The sequence below is a fragment of the Vipera berus genome (assembly GCF_964194415.1).
Source record: "Vipera berus genome assembly, chromosome: 5".
Classification (NCBI taxonomy): domain Eukaryota; kingdom Metazoa; phylum Chordata; class Lepidosauria; order Squamata; family Viperidae; genus Vipera; species Vipera berus.
In genome coordinates this window covers 9,953,435-9,978,487 of record NC_138207.1, presented here as the reverse complement: position 1 = coordinate 9,978,487, position 25,053 = coordinate 9,953,435, and the positions used below count along the sequence as shown (strand labels likewise).

Genomic DNA, 25,053 nt, shown 5'->3' with positions numbered 1-25,053 from the left:
TGGCGTTTTGAGATTTGTAACATGTCTGCCTGCATCTGGGCTTGGGAGCTGCTTGCCGACTGCCAAAGACTTTGGAGCATTGCCCGGTAAATTACAGAGGTGTTGTGTGATAAACACTAGGAAAGAGTTGGCTGTGAGGGGACCAGCTTCTGTGTGTTCAGCCTGTGTTTGGCTTCTGCTGGGCTTTTGAGCCTCTTTAAGGCTACTCATAGGGAAGGGACAGAACAGGTGCCCACAACCCCATGACATTTTTTTTAAAAAAATATTTTTTATCTGGGGTCCTAGTTCTTCATAAGACACTACCAGTAATCCAACCGTCCAATAGGAGCTGGGCAGATGGCAATCGTTCTTTTTCATTGAAGCATACTAGATTATATCCATGGCAGAAATGGTTTCGGGAAGAGAAGGATGATAATTAGACCTGAAAGTGCCAAGGACAAGTTGAAGTAGCATTTAACAGAATAGGAGAATAACAGAGTTGGAAGGGACCTTGGAGGTCTTCTAGTCCAACCCTTGCTCAAGCAGGAAACTCTATAACATTACGGACAAATGGCTTCCAGTCTTTTCTTAAAAGCCTTCAGTGATGGAGCACCCACAACTTCTGGAGGCAAGTCATTCTAACTGTCAGAAAATTCCTCCTTAGTTCTAGGTTGGTTCACTCCTTGATTACTTTCCATCCATTGCTTCTTCTCCTGCCTTCTGGTGCTTTGGAGAATAGCTTGACTTCCTCTTCTTTGTGGCAGCCCTTCAAATATTGGAAGACTGCTATCATGTCACCCCTGGTCCTCCTTCTTTTCACTACATAGACTAGATTAGGGGTAGGCAACCTTGGCTCTTTTATCACTCGTGGACGTCAACTCCCAGAATTCAAGTGCTGCCATGTCTGGCAACCTCTTTCTTCTGCCAAGTCTTCACCTCATTGCCTTTAACCTATTGCCAACCTGTGGCTGAGCTCCAGAGAACTACAAGTAAGTCCTTGGCATTCGACCACAACGGAGCCCCAGATTTCAGTGACCAAGCGAGGCAATTATTAGTAAGCTTTGCCCTGCTTTATGACTGTTCTTGACACAGTTGTCGGAATCTCCCTGGGAAAGTGGCAAATGATGATCACCTGTACGCTGCAACCATTATACATACATGACGGTTGCCGAGTGCCCGAATTCTGATTACACGACCATGCCGATGCTATAATGGTCGTAAGCGCAAGGACAAGTCACTTTTTCAGTGCTGTTGCAACTTCAAACAGTCGCTAAATGAATGGTTGTAAGTCGAGGACAAGCTGTATAATTCAGCAGCTGACTAGACATAACATCTATGTACCATCTTCTGGGAAATTCTAAATGACCTATTCAGACCTAATAGGTGAAATGAAATCTTCAAACAACATGCCCCACGTTCGTTTTTTGTTATGCTTGATTTGTTGTTGTTAGTTGCAAAGTCGTGTCCGACCCATCGCAGCCCCATGGACAACGTTCCTCCAGGCCTTCCTGTCCTCTACCATCTTCTGGAGTCCATTTAAGCTCACGCCTACTGCTTTAGTGATTCCATACAGCTACCTTATTCTCTGTCGTCTCCTTCTTCTCTTGCCCTCAACCTTTCCCAGCATTAGGCTCTTCTCCAGTGAGTCCTTCCTTCTCATTAGGTGGCCAAAGTATTTGAGTTTCAACTTCAGGATCTGGCCTTCCAAAGAGCAGTCAGGGTTGATCTCCTCTAGGACTGACCGGTTTGATCGCCTTGCAGTCCAAGGGACTCGCAGGAGTCTTCTCCAGCACCATAGTTCAAAGGCCTCGATTCTTTGGCGCTCAGCCTTTCTTATGGTCCAACTTTCACTGCCATACATTGCAACTGGGAAGAGCATAGCCTTGACTATACGCACTTTTGTTGGCAGGGTGATGTCTCTACTTTTTAGTGTGCTGTCTAGATTTGCCATGGCTTTCCTCCCCAGGAGCAAGCGTCTTTTAATTTCTTGGCTACAGTCCCCATCTGTGGTGATCTTGGAGCCCAGGAAAATAAAATCTGTCACTACCTCCATTTCTTCCCCATCTATTTGCCAGGAATTGAGAGGGCCGGATGCCATGATCTTGGTTTTCTTAATGTTTAGTTTCAACCCAACTTTTGCACTCTCCTTCTTCACTCGCACTCACAACAAGAGGCTATGCATGATTAGCAGGGTTCTATTATTACTGATCTGGACGGCAAGGAAAGTCCTCAACCCTCTGCATATTTGTGCACACATAGATTAGTGTATTTTTTAGTTTACCTGGTTCACCTTCAAGATATTTGCAAATAATGTTCCGTAATTCTGTATTTATATATCTGTATCTATCAGTTTATACCTCTGGACTTCTTAATCAAGAAGCAAACCAAATGCTTAGTTGAGCAAATGCCACACATAGAAAATGCCCTTGGCTGTCTGTTCCCACACCCTTGTCAGCCCCTTTTGTTAATGCATCACCTTGAGGACAAAATTGTGGTGTCATTCACTTTGCAATACCATAACTCTTTAAAAACAAGATATGAATGTCATGTCATGCAGGGTAGTTTTTTCCTTAAGACTGTCCTTGGATGCAGTGGATTTCTGAATTTCTTCTCTTCTCTGTAACAAATCAAAAGCCAGCAAATTTTAAACCTGCTTTCATCCCGGCATGCAACTTTCTGTAGCTTTGCTGGCCTCATCTTTCCCCCAGAACTTTTATATTTATTTTAGATTAAATTACATGACACCCTGGTGACGTGTCATGATAAAAGATGTTCTACTGTGTTATTCTTTAGGACAGAGGTCTTCAACCTTTCGGGCACCAGGGATCAGTTCCATGGAGAGAGGTTTTTTCACGGACCAGAGGGGGCCTGGTTTTGTGTGTTGCCTGCATCTCCTGGATGGGGCTTTGCTAGTTTCCACGGACCGGGAATTGGGGACCCCTGCTTTAGGAGAAACCCAAAGAGGTTCCTGATAGTAGCTTTAGATTAGGCCTCTATACAGGTAGTCCTTGACTTATGACAGCAATTGAGAGTCAGAGTCAAAAATTGTCAAGATGGCATCTACAACCACGTGAATTTCCCTCCTGGAACCTCTGAAAAACAAGGAGACACGTTCTGGATTCCCATCTCGGAAGCCACCAGAACTGCTGAGAAGTCATAGGAAGACTCTAGGCCAGTGGTTCTCAACCTGTGGTCCATGGACCCCCTTGGGGGCTGCGATGTCATCACAGGGGGTCCACGAATGCTTGAAGAAATGTCACAATTTAAATCTTGAGTTAAGCCTTGGGGGTCCGTGGCTACGGTCCGTGGCCACAAAAGGTATTTAAAGGGGGTCTGTGGTGAAGAAAAGGTTGAGAACCACTGCCCTAGGCCATGCTGGCTTGGGGAATTCTGGGAGTTGAAGTCCACAAGTCTTAAAGATGCCAAGACTGGAGACCTCTGTTCTAGGCCACACAGTTTGGGTGTTCCATACCTGGAAGAGTTGGATGAATTCATTGGTGCGTGATAAACGCTCTCTGTGATTCTTTGGTGAAGCTGGCTTGCTTCTGTTACAGAAAAAGAAGGAAAACCAAAATGAATATTTCATTTCTACACTTACTGGGGAAAAATAAGCTTGTTGATAAGGTCTTTGTAGACTTTGTAGATTCCTTAGTTATGTTTTTATTTTTTATTTATTCACCACCCAGAGTTCCATTTTTATACATGGGGCTATATACGTTGGTTAAGTAAATAAATACATGGCATACCCTATCCCAGACATGTCAAACACAAGGCCCGGGGGCCGGATCCGGCCCGCGAACTGGTTTCATGTGGCCCGCGAAGCCATCCTGGAAACAGTGAGGGAACGGCCCCCACTGCCTTGGCCCTGGCCCAGAGATCCTCCTTCTGCCAGAGACCCTCAGATCTGTCCCACTCCTGCCCAGACCCCCATAGGCACCCTTGATGCGAACGATGTAGAGCTGGCCACGCCCACCCAGTAGGCCATACGCACTCTAGCCACACCCACCCAGTAGGCCACGCCCACCCAGGCCATACCCACCCGGCCGCCTGAAGGCAACTGCAATGCTGATGCGGCCCTCAATGAAATTGAGTTTGACACCCCTGCCCTATCCTATTGCAACTTTAGCATGAATTGAAGCGATGAACAGGGAGAACATACTAACACTCCTTCCTTCTCCTATCTGAGAGTGACTGACCCAAAATCACCCAGCAAGCTTTCATGCCTAAGGCGGGACTAGAACTCACTGTCTCTTGGTGATTGGTCCAAAGTCAACCAACTGGCTTTCATGCCTGAGGTGGGACTAGAACTCACTGTCTTTTGGTGACTGATCCACATTCACCCACCCAACTTACAGACCTAAGGCGGGACTAGAACTCAATGTCTCTTGGTGATTGGTCCAAAGTCAACCAGCTGGCTTTCATGCCTGAGGAGGGACTAGTCTCTGGTTTCCAGCCTGGTGCCTTAATCATTAGAGCAGGGGTAGGCAACCGTGGCTCTTTTATGACTCGTGGACTTCAACTGAGTGAGCCTTGGTGGAGCAGTGGGCTGATGCCTCCTTAAGTAACACCAGCTGCCTGCAATTATTGCAGGTTCGCATCCCACCAGGCTCAAGGTTGACTCAGCCTTCCATCCTTCCGAGGTAGGTAAAATGAGGACCCAGATTGTTGGGGGCAATAAGCTGACTTTGTAACAATGCTGCTTGGGGGGGGGGAAAGCCCTAATAAGCAGGCATATACATAGAATGAAGGCTATTGCTAAGCACATTTGATTTGTGCTTAGATTGTAAGCCGCCCTGAGTCTTCGGAGAAGGGCGGGATATAAATGGGATTAAAATAAATAATAAATAAATAAATAAACTCCCAGAATTCCTCAGCCAGGCATGCTGGCTGAAGAATTCTGGGAGTCGAAGTCCACAAGTCATAAAAGAGCCAAGGTTGCCTACCCCTGCACTAGAGCAAACAATTCCTAGGAAAATTTAGTAATTGATGTAGTGCCATGTCACTCCATTGAGGTTGATAGTCGTGAAAAAGGCACCGCAAGATTTACAGGAATTCTACTTTATAACAGAATCTTAAAAGCCTGAAAGACTTTCCACCGAACACGAGAGCTAATTCTGCCATGGGTTAAAAAAAAAAGTACTCTAAATTAACATAGGAAACAGCTGGTGGACCTGGGGTCTGGTTCCCAATGAGAAAAGGAACAGAAATGTTATTGTTTGCTGTCTAACATAATGCATAGTTTGACCCCAGTTTCCTAAAAAAAACTCAGGTTGCTATTAAAAGTGTCAGCGGGCAGGATCACGCAATGATGGAGAAATAGGATTGCTTTGCTTACGTCTATCAATATTCAGACATGAACATTTTATGCTTGACTTTGGCTGATGCGGAGGCTAGTGGGAGTGGCCTTGAATGAGGAGGGGAGGAGCCATTGTCAAGGCAATAATCAACAAGAAGGGCTTGAAACTCTTCTAAGAAACTAACTTGAGAACAGTCTCAGACAAGCCCCTTCTCATTCACCAAACTAAAGGGAGGGAGTGGAGAAACACACTCAGATTTGCAATTCTTGTTTTCATAACTGTTACAATAGTAGCAGCCAGTATATCTGGAAAAACAAGCTGAGATTGTATTATTAGGAATTGTACTATATCCTGGAAATTGACTAGATAAGGTAGATTTATGTGCACTGGATTTGATGGAAATACAGCAGTGTTTCTGCGGGAGCCTAGTAGCTCACATAGTTAGGACCGTAGTTAGGACCATCAGCGGGCTCGGGTTTGAGACTCAGTGCTGCCATGTGATGGCGTCAGCTGCCATCACTCGCTCCATAGCAGATCCAGCAATTTGAAAGTGGGCAAACCGCAAGTAGATAGATGGGTACCACTTAACAGGGAGATGAAAGACAGCATCCTCAGTGCTAGAAGGGAACGGTGTTTGTTCTTTTTATGTATTGTACAGCAGGAGTCTTCAAACTTGGCCCTTTTACGACTTGTGGACTTCAACTCCCAGAATTCCTCAGCCAGGCACCTGGCTGAGGAATTCTGGGAGTTGAAGTCCACAAGTCACAAAAGGGCCAAGTTTGAAGACCCCTGCTGTACAGTAACTTGCCCTGTCAGTGTTGATGGGAGTCGTCTTGATAGTTCCTTGATTAGGCTGTTGTTTCCTGTTAGCTTGTTTGTCTGCGTTGGTAGTTCCTTAACTGGGATATTGTTTACTTCTTGATTGTTAGTTTAGGGTTAATCTTGATGTTAATCTCTGCTAATCTGGGTGTTGATTTCTAGTGGGCAGGTGTGTTGGGCAAGCCACTAGTATATAAAAAGAGAGCAGACACCACTCCCTTTAGCACTGATACTGTTATCTAGTTTGGTAGTGAAATGTCTGAAAGAAAACAACCAAGCTCAGGGCGTGCCAAGGATCCCACAGGAAGGGGTGTCTTCACCATAAGGATCCCTTGCCTGTGACTTCTAAGGTTGCCTTAGCATTTATTCCTCGGGGACGAATGTAGGAGGGAAGGGCACAGAGGAACCTCCTCCCAATTTGCCACAGCTGGTACAGGATCAAGATAACAGTCAGCAGCAATGCAGAATATCTGAGCAGCTGCATCTTGGCTAAACATAGGTCCCAAAGGCTGCCTGGTCTCAAAAGAAAGGAGAGAAGGAAACACAGGGGACAGATCAGTGTCTTGTACTCCACACAAGAGAAATATTTACAGGGGGAGGGAAAAGTCCACTCGGCAGCATCATGAATTCTTACTGCCTCAGAGGAAGAGTGCAGGGGGTCATTTGCCTTCTGTATCTTTCTCATATAAGGAGAGAAGGGCTGATCCCTCTGTGCGCCTTCTGTGGGTTCAAAGGGATGATTGAGAACACAGCTGACTTACATACATTTTAGGCATACGTAGTGGTTCTCTTGAGGTACCTCGATGCACTCCAGTGACGTTTGTTTGGAACATGTTTCTACAAGCTTTCAGAGAGGGAAAGAATGTGCAATGTTGGTGTGTCTCCCAGCTACAGTCCTACCTCTGCAAGCTTCCAGTTGTCCTGTTAGGACTTTCCTGATCTCTGACACCCATGTGTTCTTCAGTTCCATAGATGCTGCCTGAAAAACAGGGTACAATTGCAATTACAATTACAACAGGATACTTAGCAATGCGGTGGTGGTGAACATCTGTAGCTCGGGTGTAAGATGAGGGTGGAGCTTCGTTCTCTAAGCTTGAGGGTTGGTTTCCGAATATTTTTTTTACCAGGCTAACATTTTCAGCGGAGTTTAAGGGATGTCAGTGTTCTTCTGCTTATAAGGGCTCTCAACTGACCTTCAACCAACCCAAACACACATCCCCCAAACCAGCATTTCACCTCCCAGTGATCCTCACTTGACATGATCTCCCCATCACAACACTCTCATCCGATGTGACCAACACCTGACCCCTCACAAGACCAATCACAAGACCTTCATCTGATGTGACCCACCTCTGAGCCATCACAAGACCCATCACAAGACCCTCACCTGTCATGACCCATTGCCCCCTCACAAGACCCATGGCTAGAACCATCAAAAGACCTTACCTGACATGAACCTCCCATCACAAGACCTACTGACCACATGAAGTCCTTATAAGCAGAAGAACACCAACAACGACATTCCCTAAATTCCACTGAAGCTGTTACCTGGTCTGGTAACGAAATATTCGGAAACCAACCCACAAGCTCGGAGAACAACCTCCATCCTCATACTTAGCAATTGCAAGAAATTCAGGCAAGGGTTCAACTAAACAGTTTTGCATCTAATATGTCTACCATTCCTTCCCTTCCTATGTATTTGGCCATTTTTATCCCTTTGGAGATCTAAATATCTTCATCTACAGAACAGCAGAGTTGGAAGGTCTTGAAGACTTGAAGATCTTCTAGACCATGGGTAGGCAACCTTGGCTCTTTTATGACTCGTGGACTTTAACTCCCAGAATTCCTGAGCCAGGCTCAGGAATTCTGGGAATTGAAGTCCACGAGTCATAAAAGAGCCAAGGTTGCCTACCCCTGGTCTAGACCAAACCCTTGCTCAAGCAGGAGAACCTATACCATTTCAAACAAATGGTTGTCCAATCTCTTATTAAAAACCTCCAGTGATGGATCACCCACAATTTCTGAATCATTCCACTGATTGATTGTTCTGACTGCCAGGAAATTTCTCCTTAGTTCTGGAAATCTAAGCACTCTTTCCATTTTCTGCTTGTAGGGACATTTACTGCAGAGTAACTTGTAAAAGCTGTTCAATGAATCAGTCATTGCAACAAACTGTGAACCAGGACTTGCTTGCTAGGAAACAAATATTAATCTTAGAAAGGGAGGAAGCAAAATCTTGCTTCCTTTTTTAGTCTCGCTGTGGCCCCAAGGTTTATTTTCTCCTGTAATTCTGAATAATCAAGAATATGAATAATACATTAGCAGGGGGAAAAAAAAACTATAACTGCAATACCTGAATAATATAGACCTCTTCTCTGCCATTGTACCAGATCTCAAATTTCTTATTATCACCTTTGACATTTTCAGTAATACCAACAGTGCTCATCTGTTTGAAAGAGAAGTTTGAATACAGGACATGATCATTGGTCATTGCAAGACATTTTGCTCTCTTTAGTTTACCTGAAAAGCACATGAGCCAGTTTGCTATAGGGGTTAAGATGCTGGCCTAGAAACCAGGAGAATGTGAGTTCTAGTCCCACCTTAGGCATGAAAGCCAGTTGGGTGACTTTGAGCAAATCACTGGGAGACTGTGAGTTCTAGTCTTGCCTTAGGCAGGAAAGCCAGATGGGTGGCTTTGGGCCAATCACCAGAAGGCCCACAGTGACTCTGGACCAATCACCAGGAGAGTGTGAGTTCTAGTCCCGCCTTATGCATGAAAACCGACGTAGTGACTTTGGACCTGTCCCTCTCTTTCAACCCAACCCTCCTCACAGGGGTACTGATATGGAGAAAATAGGAGGAGGAAGGACATTATGTATGTTCACCGCCTTGGGTTACTTATAAAGTAATATTGGGGAGGGGAGGATAAAAATCTAATAAAAAGTAAACAACAACCATGCAGAAAACAGGAAGACCTTCAGTTGTAGGATGAAATCAAGTCCACTCAGATGGAAATCTGTTTCCAGCCTATAAGTGGCCCACAACCTTTGTCCTGTCATTGCCAGGTTGAATGGATGGATGGAATGTTCATGCAGTTTGATTTCTCCTAAATAAGTGCAAGGTTATTTAGAGTACTAACGAGACAAGAAAACGTCTTTAATGGGGATTTTGCACCAGGCCCCACTTCAGAAGCTGTCTTCCATGAAGGACACAGTTCCTAAGTTATAGCAACGGTATCTGACGTTACAACAATGAGGATTTATGGTGTGGCAGCAAGGCAGAGTGATATTTTAACTTGGTCTAGAGTTAAAAGTTGCATTAGCATTCAGCCCTGGTGTGTGTGTGGGTGTGTGTGTGTGAGGTACAAGTATAGCAGAGAGAAGGCACAGGGAATGTTCCTTGTTAACTACACTCACTCCTGTATGCCACAGGTAATACAGAAGCACGACCACAAAATTCACAAAGATGCTAAATTTCCAGGCGCCTGCCAAGCAGAGGTTCAACCTTGCTCATGTTAAGAGGATACAACAAAAGAGAAGAATGTTGAATCCTGCTTTCAAATCGAGAGTCCCTTGGACTGCAAGGAGATCAAGTCCATCAATCTTGTTCTTTGGAAGGACAGGCATGGAAGCTGAAGCTCAAACACTTTGGCCACCAAATGAGAAGAGAGGCCTCACTGGAAAAAGGCCTGTTGCTGGGACTGATGGAAGGCAAAAGGAGAAGGGGATGACAGCGGGTGAGATGGTTAGATAGTGTCATCGATGCCATGAACAAAAATTTGGTCAAACTCCGGGAGACAGTGTAGGACGGGATCGTAAAGAGTGGGACGTGAATAACGACTGAACAAAATATTGAATTCACTAAAATTTAAGAAGATGACAATCAGTGTGGATTGCTTTGATTTCCACTTCATTACAGTGTATGCCATGGAATCATTATGCCAGGGATCTTCAAAGGTGGCCCTTTTATGACTTGTGGACTTCAACTCCCAGAATTCCTCAGCCAGGCACGTGTGCCTGGCGGAGGAATTCTGGGAATTGAAGTCCACAAGTCATAAAAGGGCCACCTTTGAAGATCCCTGCCTTATGCAGACATTCTCTTGTTCTGTACATCTAGAGTTCAAAACGCATGATGATATAAATCGCAAACCACAAAACCTATGAAGTTTCTGTGAGAGGAGACTCGTGGAAGGTTTAAAAAATGTTTGGTAGCAATATAAATGCAATAAAGTCAAATAGGTTAAAACTAGAATGTGATGGGAGCCTGGAAGAGTGTTAAGCATGATCCCACCTTAAAAAAAAAGATGAAAAGTGAAGAGTAATATGTTTATTTTGATTTCTATTTGAAGTGTAATCTTGCAGCTGTCTAATCTTGACCAGAGTTGTGTTATATCTAACCCCATATTCTCTCATCCTTCCTAATTCCTTCAATGTTTCTTCACAGATCTTACTTTGTAGTTCCCTAACCATCTTCATTGCCATTCTATGAAGCTCTTTCTGTTTGTCTGAATCCATCTTAAAGTGTGGTGCTAGCAATGGACACAATTCGGAAGGGGGGGAAATCTGATCAGTTAAATGGAATCATGACTTCCCAACATTTGGAAACTACGTTGTGTTGATGAAGCCTAAATTTAAATTTGCTTTTTTTTTTGAAATGGCATCACATTTCTGACTCATATTCAGATTGCTGTTCCAAGACCTTTTTCACCTATACTCTTGCCAATCTACGCTGTGTCTGCATAAATTGGTCTTTGTCTGTAACAAACGCTGTTCTACTATTTTCAGCTTGCGTTTCTAAGGTATTCACGCTCAATTTATTTTTCTCTTTTAGTGTTTTAAGTTTTGAATCCATCTGTAATTTTGTTTCAAGCCATATAATCTGCATCCTGTATCACTGCATTTTTCCCCCTTAGCTTGTCTTTTATAGTGTTCGGAAAAACGTGTTTTTATGTTTGGTATAAAGCTTTTTCCTCTTGACACAGAAATTGTTCCACAAGGGCAGGGGTAGGCAACCTTGGCTCTTTTATTCTGGGAGTTGAAGTCCACGAGTCATAAAAGAGCCAAGGTTGCCTAGCCCTGCACAAGGGCAATAGTTGAATTTACCATTGTCATGTTTCCTTTGAACTTGCTTGAAAAGATCTATCCTTGTCTACCGTTGACAAATGAACACTTCTGAAATTCTGGGGTAAGTGCTTGATATTCCTCCGTCCTTTAATTTCAAACTTCTCTCCCTTCCACTGTAAGAAATGGGTTACCTTCAAGGAATTTTTAAAGCTGTAGGAAGGAGACTTCTCATGACCATCTGTGTTCTCTTCCCGTTTCTTGCAAAAAAGCAGGATTTTTGCATATAAGAAGAGATGCCTCTGCATTGGCTTGAACCTGGCCAAATCTTTCACTTTGTTGTGTCCCTTTTTGTGATCCGTCCAGATGTTGAAGGAGCCCTGCAGGAGCAATTTACCCAGCTCAGCCACATCTCCCTAGAGAGAAAGAGAAAAACAGGACAGGAGAAATACACGCATAAAACAAGGATTTAATTCTAGACTTTCGCTACATCCACACCTGAACTATCTTAGTCTCAATACAATTTCATACTCGATTTCCAGATGGATAAGTCATGCAAGAAGTCCTGGTCTTACAACTGTAATGTAGCCTGCCAATTACGGTTGTAAGTCATGACAATCATAAAGCGGCCCATCACATGACCAACCTGATTTAATTTAATTTAATTTAATTTAATTTTAATTCCATTTATATCCCGCCCTTCTCTGAAGGCTCAGGGCGGCTTACAAGCTTAGCAGTAGCCTTCATTCTATGTATATGCCTGCTTATTAGGGCTTTCATACCCCCCCCAAGCGGCATTATTACAAAGTCAGCTTATTGCCCCCAACAATCTGGGTCCTCATTTTACCTACCTCGGAAGGATGGAAGGCTGAGTCAACCTTGAGCCTGGTGGGATGCGAACCTGCACTAATTGCAGGCAGCTGGTGTTACTTAAGGAGGCATTAGCCCACTGCTCCTTTTGTTTGCTGTAGTTGTTAAGCAAACCCACTGTTCACTGTGGGGCAACTTTTCAGTGAAAGAAATTTGGAAACTGGGGTCATGTGATTGCAGGACACTGCAAGCAGCCATAAACGCAGGGCAGTTGCCGAGCACCCAAAATGAGGTCACGGGGCTTGAAGAGAGGCCATCAAAACTTCAGAACTGGGTTATAAGTAGCTTTGCACCATTACAACCACTAAGAAATGGTTGTAAGTCAAGGATTACTTGTACTCCACTACTAGCAAAAAAAGAAGTCTTGTCCCTATAGATTTTTATTTATTTCTTTTGGAGACTCCAGCTTTGAACGACTCCGGACAGTTGACATTTTAAAAGCAAGAATAAGATATTTCAGAAAAAGAGAAGCCTCTTTTTTCAATTAGTTTCTAATATAAGATATAAAAATACAAAAGCAAATAATAGGAAAAGTAGGGGAGGAAAAAGGAAGAGTGTAGAGAAGAAGGGAGAAAGAAAAAAAAAAGGCACTGACTTCCGACTCCTTCTGGTGCAGCAGAATAAGAAGTAACATCAAACCTCAATTTTTTACTTTTATCTAAATGTATAAACTAGCCATTTCTATAACAACAGATCTATCTAATCAGTAAAACCCAAAATCAAAATTTCTTTTTTTTTTCATCTCAAGCACAAATTCCAGAAGTGGTTTCCAAGTAGAAACAAGAGTACTTGCTTTTTTTAAAAAATCTAAGCAGTCAATTTAGCCATGTCTGCTAACTCCATCAGCTTTTGCAAACCATTCATCCATTGTGGGGATTAAAGTGTCCTTCCATTTTTGTGCATAGAATAGTCTTGCTGCCGTCAACATATATAACATCAAAGTTCCCAAGTTTTACCCAGCTAGCATTTGGAATTCTGGGAGTTGGAATCCACACATCTTAAAGTTGCTAAGGTTGAGAAACGCTGCTATTTTTTTTAATTTCGGCAAGGCCTACCTCATAGCCTGTAATTGCTATTTGGTGCATGGAATCGTTTGCCGACTTGATGATATCAAGAACTGTTGCCAGAGCTTCTTCAAGTTCAGCAGTGCCTTCGGAATTCTTGCTGCATTTTAACATTTCCTGGTTGTAAAAAAGCAAGACTTAAGATTTAAATCACAACTTTTCTTCACGGACCCCCTGTGATGATATTGCGACACCCCCACGCCCCCACCCCCAGGGATCCATGGATGACAGGTTGAGAACCACTGTCCTAGACCAAGCCAAATCCAAAAACGCTACGGGATTTCTGGAATTCCTGCATTCAGACAAATCAGCCATCAATACACACATAGAGATAAAGCAGATTTACACACCATTCAAAAGAGGCATTAAAAAAGTTAAGGAGGAAACCAAAAGAAACACATCCTCTTCAGCAGCCTACACCCAGGGATTAATACCAGACAAACAAGCAAGTCAAAAAAAATATCTTAATCAAGAGACTATCAAGAGAAAAAACCACACTCCATTGGCAGGGCAAGCTACTGTACAGTTCTAGTCCCATGTTAGGTACAAAGCCAGCTAGGTAAACCTGGGCCAGTCACTTTTTTTCAGCCGTAGGAAGGAAGCAGTGGCAAACCACTTCTAAAAATGTTGCCAAGAAAATGGCGGGGATTTTCAGTCACCAGAGTCAACACTGACTCAAAGGCGTACTTGCATGCTCACACATACACACAAAAATTGTGCAGAGCACAGATTCAAGAAGGAATAAACTAAATTTTAGATAAAAAAGAAAATACAATTAAACTTTGTTAACTCTAATGGTATTCACTATATCTCTGCATATTTTTCTACCCTTGCAACCCCTCCTAGCTTTCACAACATCCATATAATCTCAAACACTGCCTATTGTCCTTTAAATAGGAGAAGGAGAAGAGTAGGCCAAGCTGGGTGGCAGAGTTAAATGCATCATCAGTTTAGAATTCTTGCGCTGCCACAAAAGATCCAAATCCATCCCTTCCCCAAGGAATTAGCAAGTGCTAACCATTAGCTGAGAATATTCCTGTGCATAAACATGAGTAGCAATACATCAATTTAATTTGACCTTTATGTGTGGATTTGATCTTCTGTGCCTGACGCCAGGTCTCTGCAGGGTATATCTAGTGATTATGAATATAAGTGCTTCACTCTGGTAAAAGCTATATATCTGTATTTGTTTATTTCTGTTTCTTTATTCCTGTATGCTTTTGCAAGCAACAATAAAGAAACTACTCCAAAGCAATTCCCCATGTTGTTCTTGGTTCCTTGGGCCTGATATTTTCCAAATCCATTCAGTAATATAAAATAAAATAAATCCAACATTTGAGGAGCTGCCACAAAGAAGAGGAGATGAACTTAGTCTCCAAAGCACCAGAAGGCAAGACAAGAAACAATGGATGGAAACTAATCAAGGACAGAACTAAGGAGAAATTTCCTGGCAGCGAGAACAATTAACCACTGAAATGATTTGTTTTCAGAACTTGTGGGTGCTCCATCATTGGAGGTTTTTAAGAAGAGATTGGACAACCATTTGTCTGAATGGTACAGAGAAGAGGGTTGGATTAGAAGACTTACAAGAAGACTTACAAGGCCCCTTCCAACTCTTGTTATTCTGTTTCATTCATTTTAAAACTGTTTTGTTCCCCTCATTCAGCATCAACACACTTTTAGAATGGACTGAATAATTACTCCCCCTTTTGCTCAATCAAATACTGCAAAAAATATGGTGCTTTTATGAGCAGATAAACCATTCTGAGGAGTCTTACCTTCAGAAGCAATTGATATTTGGTAATCCTCTGGACTGGTTTTAAAAGATAAGCATCCAGGGAAAGCTTATGATCTAATTTCCTCTGACACTCCTGCCAAAAACGTAAGGAAAAGAGAGGATGAAATGCTACTGATCTAACTGGGTACACTAAGAAATAAATTACACATTTACTTTTTTAAAAGCTAATAATCTTTTTTTTTTTGCTTTTATAAGCCCAATGTCTTGGGATATTCCTATGGTCGATTATATAAAAAGATGATTATGTCTTACAGGAGAGCATTTTTGCATATCTTAGGGAGATCAGACAATATTAGGAAACAAATAGCACACTGGCCCAAGGGGGCTTCTTCAAAAAGCAACTGGAGTTCCTTTGTTTTTCTTCTTGAAGATGTTTCGCTTCTCATCCAAGAAGCATTCTCAGTTCTGACTGAATGCTGGGGAATTAGAGAGCTAGTGACCCACCTTCCAGGTGCTAACAACCAGATGACTGCAAAGGATATAAATCCTTCCATTCTCCAGCATTCAGTCAGAACTGAAGATGCTTCTTGTATGAGAAGCGAGATGTCTTCAAGAAAAAGTCCAGTTGTCTTTTGAAAAAGCACCTTTGGGACAACCGTGACTAGATGACTAAGAATCTCCATAGACAAATAGCACACTGGTACAATATAAAGGTAAAGGTTCCCCCGCACATGCTTGCTAGTTGTTTCCAACTCTAGGGGCCGGTGCTCATCTCCGTTTCAAAGCCGAACAGCCAGCGCTTGTCCGAGGACGTCTCCGTGGTCATGTGGCTGGCATGACTAGATGCCAAAGGCGCACGGAATGCTGTGACCTTCCCACCGTAGTGGTCCCTATTTTTCTCCTTGCATTTTTATGTGCTTTCGAACTGCTAGGTTGGCAGAAGCTGGGACGAGTAACAGGCGCTCACTCTGCTACACGGCACTCGGGATTCAACCTGCCAAACTGCTGACCTTCTGATCAACAAACTCAGCGTCCTAACCCACTGAGCCACCGAGTCCCTTTGGTACAATATATATATATATATATATATATATATATATATATATATATATATATATATATATATATATATATATATATATATATATATATATATATATATATATATATATATATATGTATGTATGTATATATGTATATATATATATATATATATATATATATATATGTATGTATGTATATGTATGTATGTGTATATGTATATGTATATGTATATATATATATATATATATATATATATATATATATATATATATATATATATATATATATATATATATATATATATATATATATATATATATATAAAGGTAAAGGTTCCCCCGCACATGCGTGCTAGTCGTTTCCGACTCTAGGGGCCGGTGCTCATCTCCGTTTCAAAGCCGAAGAGCCAGCGCTTGTCAGAGGACGTCTCCGTGGTCATGTGGCCAGCATGACTAGACGCCAAAGGCGCACGGAACGCTGTTACCTTCCCACTGTAGTGGTCCCTATTTTTCTACTTGCATTTTTACGTGCTTTCGAACTGCTAGGTTGGCAGAAGCTGGGACGAGTAACAGGTGCTCACTCTGTTACGCGGCACTCGGGATTCGACCCGCCAAACTGCCGACCTTCCGATCGACAAGCTCAGCGTCCTAACCCACTGAGCCACCGCGTCCCTTACATATATATATATATATATATATATATGTAAAGGTAAAGGTTCCCCCGCACATGCGTGCTAGTCGTTTCCGACTCTAGGGGCCGGTGCTCATCTCCGTTTCAAAGCCGAAGAGCCAGCGCTTGTCCGAGGACATCTCCGTGGTTCGAAAGCACGTAAAAATGCAAGTAGAAAAATAGGGACCACTACGGTGGGAAGGTAACAGTGCTCCGTGCGCCTTTGGCGTCTAGTCATATATATATGTATGTATATGTAATATGAGAGTCAGTTTGGTAATCATATTAGAACCAGGAGAACTTTAGTTCTAATTCTAACTTAGATTCAAAGTCAGCTGGGTGACCTTGGGCTGGTTGTTTTCTGTCAGCCCTAAGAAGAAGGTAGGAGCGAACCAAGTTAGAAAAGGTTGCCAAGAAAACTGCAGGGGTTTGTCACCAGAAGTTAAGACTGACTTGCTACAAAAAGGAAAAGTTCATCTGGGTGATCTGTCTCTTTCAGCACAGTAAATGTCCAATTGCCATTCCTTTCCTGCAAAGAGATTTGGATGCCAACTTGCAAAGATCATTCATTTTGCTGACATGCAAACTGCCTTTGTTCCCCTCTTCTAGAACTTCCATTGTTCCAGCCACGGACATGTATAGTGTGCTTGCCAGAGAATAGTTCAGACAGCTATTGTACAGTCTTGGTGTCATTAGCAAGTCAATCTCTCATGAATGAAGGCAAATATAGGTATTCCAGGATAACGTTGCAGGATCCAATCTGGGTCACTCAGAGGTTTAACCTTCTGAACTTCCGGACTCGTGCTGGAGCCCATTCTTAGGGAACATCCCTCTACCATAATATGTGGAACTTTCTGGCAGAGAGACATTCGGTGAGGATGGGCTTCTGCACGTGTCTGCTCCCAGTGACCAACCAAGGTTGAATCCTGCAATTCAGCCTCTACCCTTCTTGTTTACAGGTAGTTATGGATGTAGCAGAACCGGCCATCACCACAACGGAGCCTGTCATAAATCGTAACAATCTTGTTTGAGTTTTGTCATTTTCTTCCTCAAGGGAGACCTAAGTCTGTCCTGGCATAACTTGAATTTTGCATCTTGAAGCAGCACTTTCAGGGGATGGACATTCCTGGTTTATTTTAAGGAGACACATCAAATTCCAAATAGAAAGAAATGATTCAGGGATTCAGACCCCATATCGTGACAGGATGTTCTGAAAGAATAGTGGTGGTTCTGTCCCATGGATCTGAAGGGCCATACAGGTATAGTCCTCGACTTACAGCCATTTGTTTAGTGACCATTCAAAGTTACAACAGCACTGGAAAAAGTGACTTAGGACCACTGCAGCATCCCCCGTGGTCACATGAACAAAATTGAGATGCTAAGCAACTGACTCATCTTTATCATGGTTGCCGTGTCCCAGGGTCCCAGAATCCCCTTTTGCGGCCTTCTGACAGGGAATGGGGAAGCTACTGAATGACCGTGTTACTTAAAACTGCAGTCATTCACTTCACAATTGTGACAAGAAAGGTCATAAAATGGGGCCAAAGTCACTTAACAACTGTCTTGGTTAGCAACAGAAATTTTGGGCTGAGTTATGGTTGTAAGTTGAGAACTTACAACCTTGCCTTGGAAGAGTGAGGAAGATTCTCAGGGATGACTCACACCCTGGACGGTATCTCTTTACTCTCCTACCATCCGGTAGGAGATATAGGAATATAGCCAGCCGTACCAACAGGCTGAAAAATAGCTTTTATCTGTGGGCTGTTAGGCTTTTAAATGGGACATAATCTTATGCAGAATTGACTTGGGAGGCCAGTGTGTGGTGTAGTTGGTTCACATAGTGTGGTGGGATGGAGGGTTTGTTGTCACTGTGTGTTGGGGGGAGAGAGCATGGGGGGAGGCTCAGCTAATCTCAATGTACACATGTTGTACTTTTGACAATAAAGGTTTATTATTATTATTATTAAAACTGTCTGTATAGTGAGGAAGCAAGTGGAGTGGGGCAATGGCAGAAGTGCTGATTTTCCAACTCCTTCAGCCATGGAGGATTGGCTAATTTTAGGGAAACCTCATACACACACACACACACACACACACACACACACACACACACACACACACACACAAGCAAATAAGCTTACTTGAGCTACTGGAAATAAAGTGAAAAAATAATAAATAAATCTAAGCAAACCAGTAATTTAAATAAAGATTAAAAGACAAGAGGTCTGCACTTGTGCAGAAGTACCTTCACTAAGAGGAAAGTAGTGATGCTTGCAATCAATCCAGCAGTTGGGTGTTTTGCTGAGCTGGCATGCATATTAACTCAGCAGATCACATAGAACCACAAAGTTGAAAAGGAGCACAGAAATCACCACTGTTAATCAAGTTTGGCTACTTTAAGATGCATGAACTTCAATTCTCAGAATTTTCCAGAGTTGTAATCCACAGGCCTTAAAGCAGGGGTCTATAAAACTTGGCCCTTTTATGACTTGTGGACTTCAACTCCCAGAATTCCTCAAGCAGCATAAAAGGGCCAAGTTTGAAGACCCCTGCCTTAAAGTGTCCAGGATTGAGAAACACTGATTTAGCCCAACCTGTTGCCTGGTGTGGGATCTTCTAACACACTTCTTAATTTTGAAGATCACATAGGAGCCGTGACCAGAGGGGCTTTTGCCCAGGTTCGCCTGGTGCGCCAGTTGCGACACTATCTGGACCGAGATGCCCTACGCACAGTCACCCATGCGCTCGTGACCTCCCGGTTAGACTACTGCAACACTCTCTACATGGGGCTGCCCTTGAGGACCACTCGGAGGCTTCAGCTGGTGCAGAATGCGGCCGCGCGAGTTGTGATGGAGGTTTCCCGATACTCCCATGTAACATCTCTACTCCGCGAGCTGCATTGGCTTCCGGTTGCCCTCCGGGTGAGATTCAAGGTGCTGGTGATGACCTATAAAGCCCTAAATGTCATGGGTCTGGGATATTTGAGGGAACACCTGCTGCCAGCATCAAGTTCCCTTCGTCCTGTGCGCTCCCACAGGGAGGACCTTCTCAGGGAGCCGCCGGTAAAAGACTGCCGGCGGATAACACCCAGGGGGAGGGCCTTCTCAGTGGGTGCGCCTGCCCTCTGGAACCAGCTGCCCGTGGAGCTTAGGACTGTCCCCGACCTTCATTCATTCCGCCAGGACCTGAAGACCTGGCTCTTTGAGCTTTCCGGCCCAAGCTGAGTGTTTTTTTTCTTTGTTTATTTATTTTTTTTTTTTATTGAAAAGTTTTAAAAATAGTTTTCCTTTAAAAAACCCCCTTCCCCCTCCCTCCTCCCCTCCCTACCTCCCCCCTTCCCCCCCTCCCCCCCTCCCTCCTCCCCCCCCACCTCCCCCTAACCCCCCTCCCCCCCCCGGACTTCCCAGAGCTAAATACAAGGTATATATATATAAAAAAGCAATCATAAACAACCATATACTAACAACTATAAATTCTAAAATCCCTCACTCTCTAACTTATATAGGATCAAACAAAACTTAGCATTATTAAATATATATAGAAGACAAAATAAAAAAAGAAAAAAGAAAACGAAAGAAGACTTATTCAAATGCTAGATAAAACTTCTTGACCCTATACTTATTCTGGATAAACTCAATCCATTTTCTCCATTCCATAATATAATGTTCTTGCGAGTAATCTTTCAAATAGGCCGAAATCTTCGCCATCTCTGCCAAGTCGGAAACCTTTAAAATCCACTCTTGTATAGTCAGCAGTTCCTCTTTCTTCCAATATTGACCTATCAAAAGTCTTGCTGCCGTAAATCCAGCAGGCCAAGCTGAGTGTTTTTAATTGGGGGTTTTATATTTTTCAGGGATCAAATTTAATTATTTTTAATTGTTTTTAACTTTTGTATTGTATTGACGTTTTTAAATACCTTGTAAACTGCCCTGAGTCCTACAGGAAAAGGGCGGTATATAAATTCAATAAACTTAAACTTCTAAGACATGAGAATGATGGTTTCTCAGTTGGTTTGCTTTATTGAGCCTACCTGGAAAAAAAGGCTGTCTCCACACTGCCTCCAAAGAGCTTCTGACTTAGGCTTGTTTTGGCAATATTTTTCATAGATTTGGAGATCTTCTTTCTGCAATACAAAGGATGTCAGTGCTGAACCATGTAAATCAACATACCCAAAGGAGAAGATTTCTCCCCAAATAAATTTGCCAGAATGCACAAACCTCTTTTGTAAATTTGCATATCGTCTATTGCAGACTTCATATTTTAAAAGCAAGCCTAGGTTTAGGCTTACGAGTCATGCTAAACCAGGACTTTATAAAGCCCTTAAGAAGCCAAAACTAAACAGAATATAATCTGAGGAATGTGCATTTCTTTCCACAACTTCTATGATATTTTTAGGTACCACATCTGGAGCTTCACTGAAATTCCCCCAGTCTCCAAAATAGCTAAGAGTTTACCCTTGCCTGCTCTAGTGATTTAACTGCATTTTCACCACATCCTCTGAAGCCCTTATGCCTGGCGCTTTGTTGGTTCAACTCCCAAAAGCACAACTTCAATATCCACTTGACTTGACTGTCTTTGTCCATTCACATTACTCTGGACCGATATTAGTTGTCCCACATGTTGTTGGAAGTGAAGACAATGTCATGAGCTGGGCAGATCACATGAAGTGTTAATACTACTTTATAATGCCCTGGTAAGACCACACTTGAAATATTGCATCCAGTTTTGTTAGCCACAATATAAAAAAGATCTTGAGACCCTAAAAAGAGTGCGGAGAAGAGCAACAAAGATGATTAGGGGACTGGAGGATAAAACATACGAAGAATGGTTGCAGGAATTGAGTACTGGTATATTTAGTTTAATGCAGAGGTCCCCAACCTTTTGGGCACCAGGGACTGGTTCCGTGGAGAGAGGTTTTCATGGATCAGAGGGGGCATGGCCTTACGTGCTACCCGCATACCGCAGATGGGTCTTCACTTGTTTGCACGGACCAGTTTCTGGCATGTCCACGGACTGGGGGTTAGGGACCCCTGGTTTAATGAAAAGAAGGACTTGGGATAACATGATAGCTGTCTTCCAATATCTAAAGGGCTGCTACAAAAAAGAGGGGATCAACCTATTCTCCAAAGCACCCGAGGGCAGGACAAGAAGCAACGGATGGAAACTAACCAAGGAGAGAACCAACCTAGAACGAAGGAGAAATTTCCTGACAGTTAGAATAATTAATTAGTGGAAAAACCTGCCTCCAGAAGTTGTGGGTGCTCCAACACTGGAGGTTTTTAAGAAGAGCCTGGACAGCCATTTGCCTGAAATGGTGTAGGGTCTCCTGATTGAGCAGGGTGTTTGACTAGAAGACCTCCAAGGTCCCTTCCAACTCTGTTATTGTGTTATTCTCAAACCATAGGCAACCTTCATGAAATGTTTCACAAACAAATACAAAACACACAAACACAAACATAAAGTTTCAGTCCAAGCTCGGCTGACCTTGCTGAGCAGCAGATGGAACATTTTCTTATTCCAGATCATCCCATCAACACATTTTCTTGTTTCTTGGAACATCACACCTGGCTTAAAGGCCAGCCCAGTCAAATGAGCCAAGAAAGGCATTCCTAAAAACTTTTGTCTTTCTCTCTTTCAAGAGAAGCAGCAATTTTCACAGGCCAATGAGTCACCATCTGCCTAAAACAAAGATGGCTCTTTCCCAAAAGGCAACTGGATTTCCTTGGTTTTTTTTCCCTTTGAAAACATTTTACTTCTCATCCAAGAAGCTTCTTTTGTTCACTTCTTCCATTTGCCTTTTAGAAAGAAACATCTTTGGGACAACCATGACCTGAATGATTGTGAATCTCTACAGACACCTGCCTGAAACATTCTTCTAGCAAGAAAAGTCCAAGGACTCAAAAGAATAATTCTCTCCATTTTCTCATGGGAAGCAGAAAACTCATCTTGCTTGGGAAAAAAAACACAACCCTTGAATTATGGCTCCTCATGAAATCTGGAGGAGCTGACATGTCCAACAACAGAAAGTCATTTCTCTTTTAAAATGCCATAATTTGTACAAATGAGCAAGTCTCACAACCTTTGCAATATTTATAAATTACTTCTAACAAGGTAGGGAATGCATTGCTTTTAAAAATTAACCCTCCCTCTCATTGTGGTGCAAATGAATGCATCACAATTTTTGCTAGCTGGATTAAGAACACATACTGTGGTTTTAGGTAAAGGCAACATAAAACTTAATGGCCTGATTAAAGTAAAATTAAAGGAATTTAAATAACACATCAAGTTCTGATTAACCATGACTGTAACCTGAGCAACAAACAAAGAAAATAAAAGCAAGAAAAGACACACACCCAAAAACACAATTTATAGTACATCCTGGTCTTGATTCAAATACATTCATTAACCAAGTATCAAATTGTTCTACTTTCAAAGTTCAAAGTTCTTTTTGACAAATCATAAATTGCTTTGTAAAATCTTCTGACTTTAAACATTTGTGAAATATGCAATTATAGTTCAGATGGTTATTCTTTGCCAGTATTTCTTTTTAACCAACTTGATTTGTTTTGTATAAATTTGTATAAACTTGATTTTTTTGACTGAAGAATTAAATACTCAAACTTATACACCTTCGGTACAGAAGTTAGCTTGTAAAACATATGCTGAATATATCTAAGAGCACTTTTAAAAATCAAAATTGTGAGACCAAATGTACTGATGAGCAGACAATATCGGTCAAGAAATCATGATTTAGAACAGTGTTTTTCAAACTTGGCCCATTTTAAGATGTGTGGTTTTAAACTCCCAGAATTCCCCAGCCATTATAGGAATTGGAGTCCACACATTTTAAAATGGCCAAGTTTAAAGACATTGATTTAATTAATTTTGACTACTCTGTTAAGGGATAAGCGTATGAAATTACTGATTCTGTAATAACAATAGAAGATAGAAAATATTGTTAATAATAATTACAATAGCAGATTTTTTCCACTTTATTGGAAAATATTGATTTGCACAAATTAAAAGAAAAGTTGAAAGATTTCTCCACTAAGCAACTTCTTTAGTTGTTTAGTAGAGGAATCTTTCAACTTTTCTGTTGAAGTTGTTTAGCAACAGCACTTAGATTTATATACCACTTCATAGTGCTTTATAGCACTCTCTGAGCAGTTTACAGAGTCAGCATATTTGCCCCCAACAATCTGGGTCCTCATTTTACCAAGCTCAGAAGGATGAGTCAAGCATGAGCTGGTCAGGATCAAACCCCGGGCTGTGGGCAGAGTTAGCCTACAATATTATATTCTAACCACTGCGCCATCCCAGCCCTTTAATTGTTTAGCGGATTGCAATCCATCAAAACATTCCTATGTGCCCTTAATTTAAGTGTTTTTTCTTCTGTTGAATGTTTACGGATTTTTCATTTCTCATAGGATATAGACTTTAAGCAGATAGCTCAGATCAATTTGTGATAGTTCTACAAAGGGGAACTCTTGGTACTGCATTCTGTTGAAGCAGCTGAACTCAGTGGAATGTTCTAAGTTCAAGGCAGCAAAAAATGTAGTTGTTGGAGACGAACAGGCTGAGCCCGAGAGGGAGGGGTCAAATGTGTCATCAGTCTCGAATCCCTTTGTGCCCACAAGAGATCTAACTCCAGCCCACCTTGAATTCCGATGACTCTTATCTACGCCAATTCACTTTGGCCGTTAGTAGTTCAGATTGTTGTAGAGAGCTTAACCTTGTAATAAATCTTTATACCCATTTGAAGTGCCTGGATCTTCTGATTTCCCTGGTGCTTGACAATACCGAATTACATGCAAATTATTTTGCTCTATTTTTTCATTTGTTTACAGTGAATATATTCAGTTGTCACATTTCTCCTTACACATTTTTTTTAACTTCAAAACGTTTTCTCTTTTTCCTCTTCTGGTACAGGTGGTCCTACACTTATGACCATAATGGAGCCCTCAATTTCAGCTGTAAGTCATGACTGTCGCAAAGTGGATCACCACAGAACGGTGCGCAATTTTACAATCTTTTTTGTGGAGATACTTAAGCAAACATGACAGCCATAAAGAAATACCACAGTTGTTAAGCAAACCCATTATTCACTATGGCAGAGTTCCCCAACCTTTGTGGACTGGTGGGGGACGGGGGAACAGGATGGTTCTGCACGAGCCATTTCTGCAGCCCGGTTGCAAACACCTCACAGCCCACTAGTAGGCTGCAACCTAGAGGTTAGGGTCTCCTGCACTATGGGGCTTTCTTTCTTTTGCTAGAAGTAAATGCCAGTTTCTGGTCAAAATGCATTAAAAACAGGTGTTTAAATATGAGATGGGTGATGAATAAATTTAATAAATAAAATAATACTAATAAATCACAGTTACATGATTGCAAGATACAACAAATGGCCCTAAATGCAGGCCAAATGTTAAGCACCCGTGACTGTGGAGATGGCCCAAACATTAGAAGTTTGAATCTGGGTTGGGAGTCCCTTTTTTCCAGATCCATCGTAAGTT

General features: G+C 42.2%; 1 protein-coding gene across 1 annotated transcript in view; it reads right to left on the bottom strand.

The window, feature by feature from the left end:
• MCF2L2 (MCF.2 cell line derived transforming sequence-like 2) overlaps nucleotides 1–25,053 on the bottom strand; it is a gene marked incomplete at its 5' end in the record, with an annotated part of 214,247 nt that overhangs the window by 28,316 nt on the left and 160,878 nt on the right. The window contains 7 exons of the mRNA XM_081329835.1: nucleotides 3,452–3,524; nucleotides 6,996–7,074; nucleotides 8,449–8,541; nucleotides 11,350–11,571; nucleotides 13,081–13,206; nucleotides 14,868–14,960; nucleotides 20,571–20,663. Of these exons, the coding sequence (XP_081185961.1) occupies nucleotides 3,452–3,524; nucleotides 6,996–7,074; nucleotides 8,449–8,541; nucleotides 11,350–11,571; nucleotides 13,081–13,206; nucleotides 14,868–14,960; nucleotides 20,571–20,663 (779 nt within the window). The remainder of the gene's footprint in view (nucleotides 1–3,451; nucleotides 3,525–6,995; nucleotides 7,075–8,448; nucleotides 8,542–11,349; nucleotides 11,572–13,080; nucleotides 13,207–14,867; nucleotides 14,961–20,570; nucleotides 20,664–25,053) is intronic.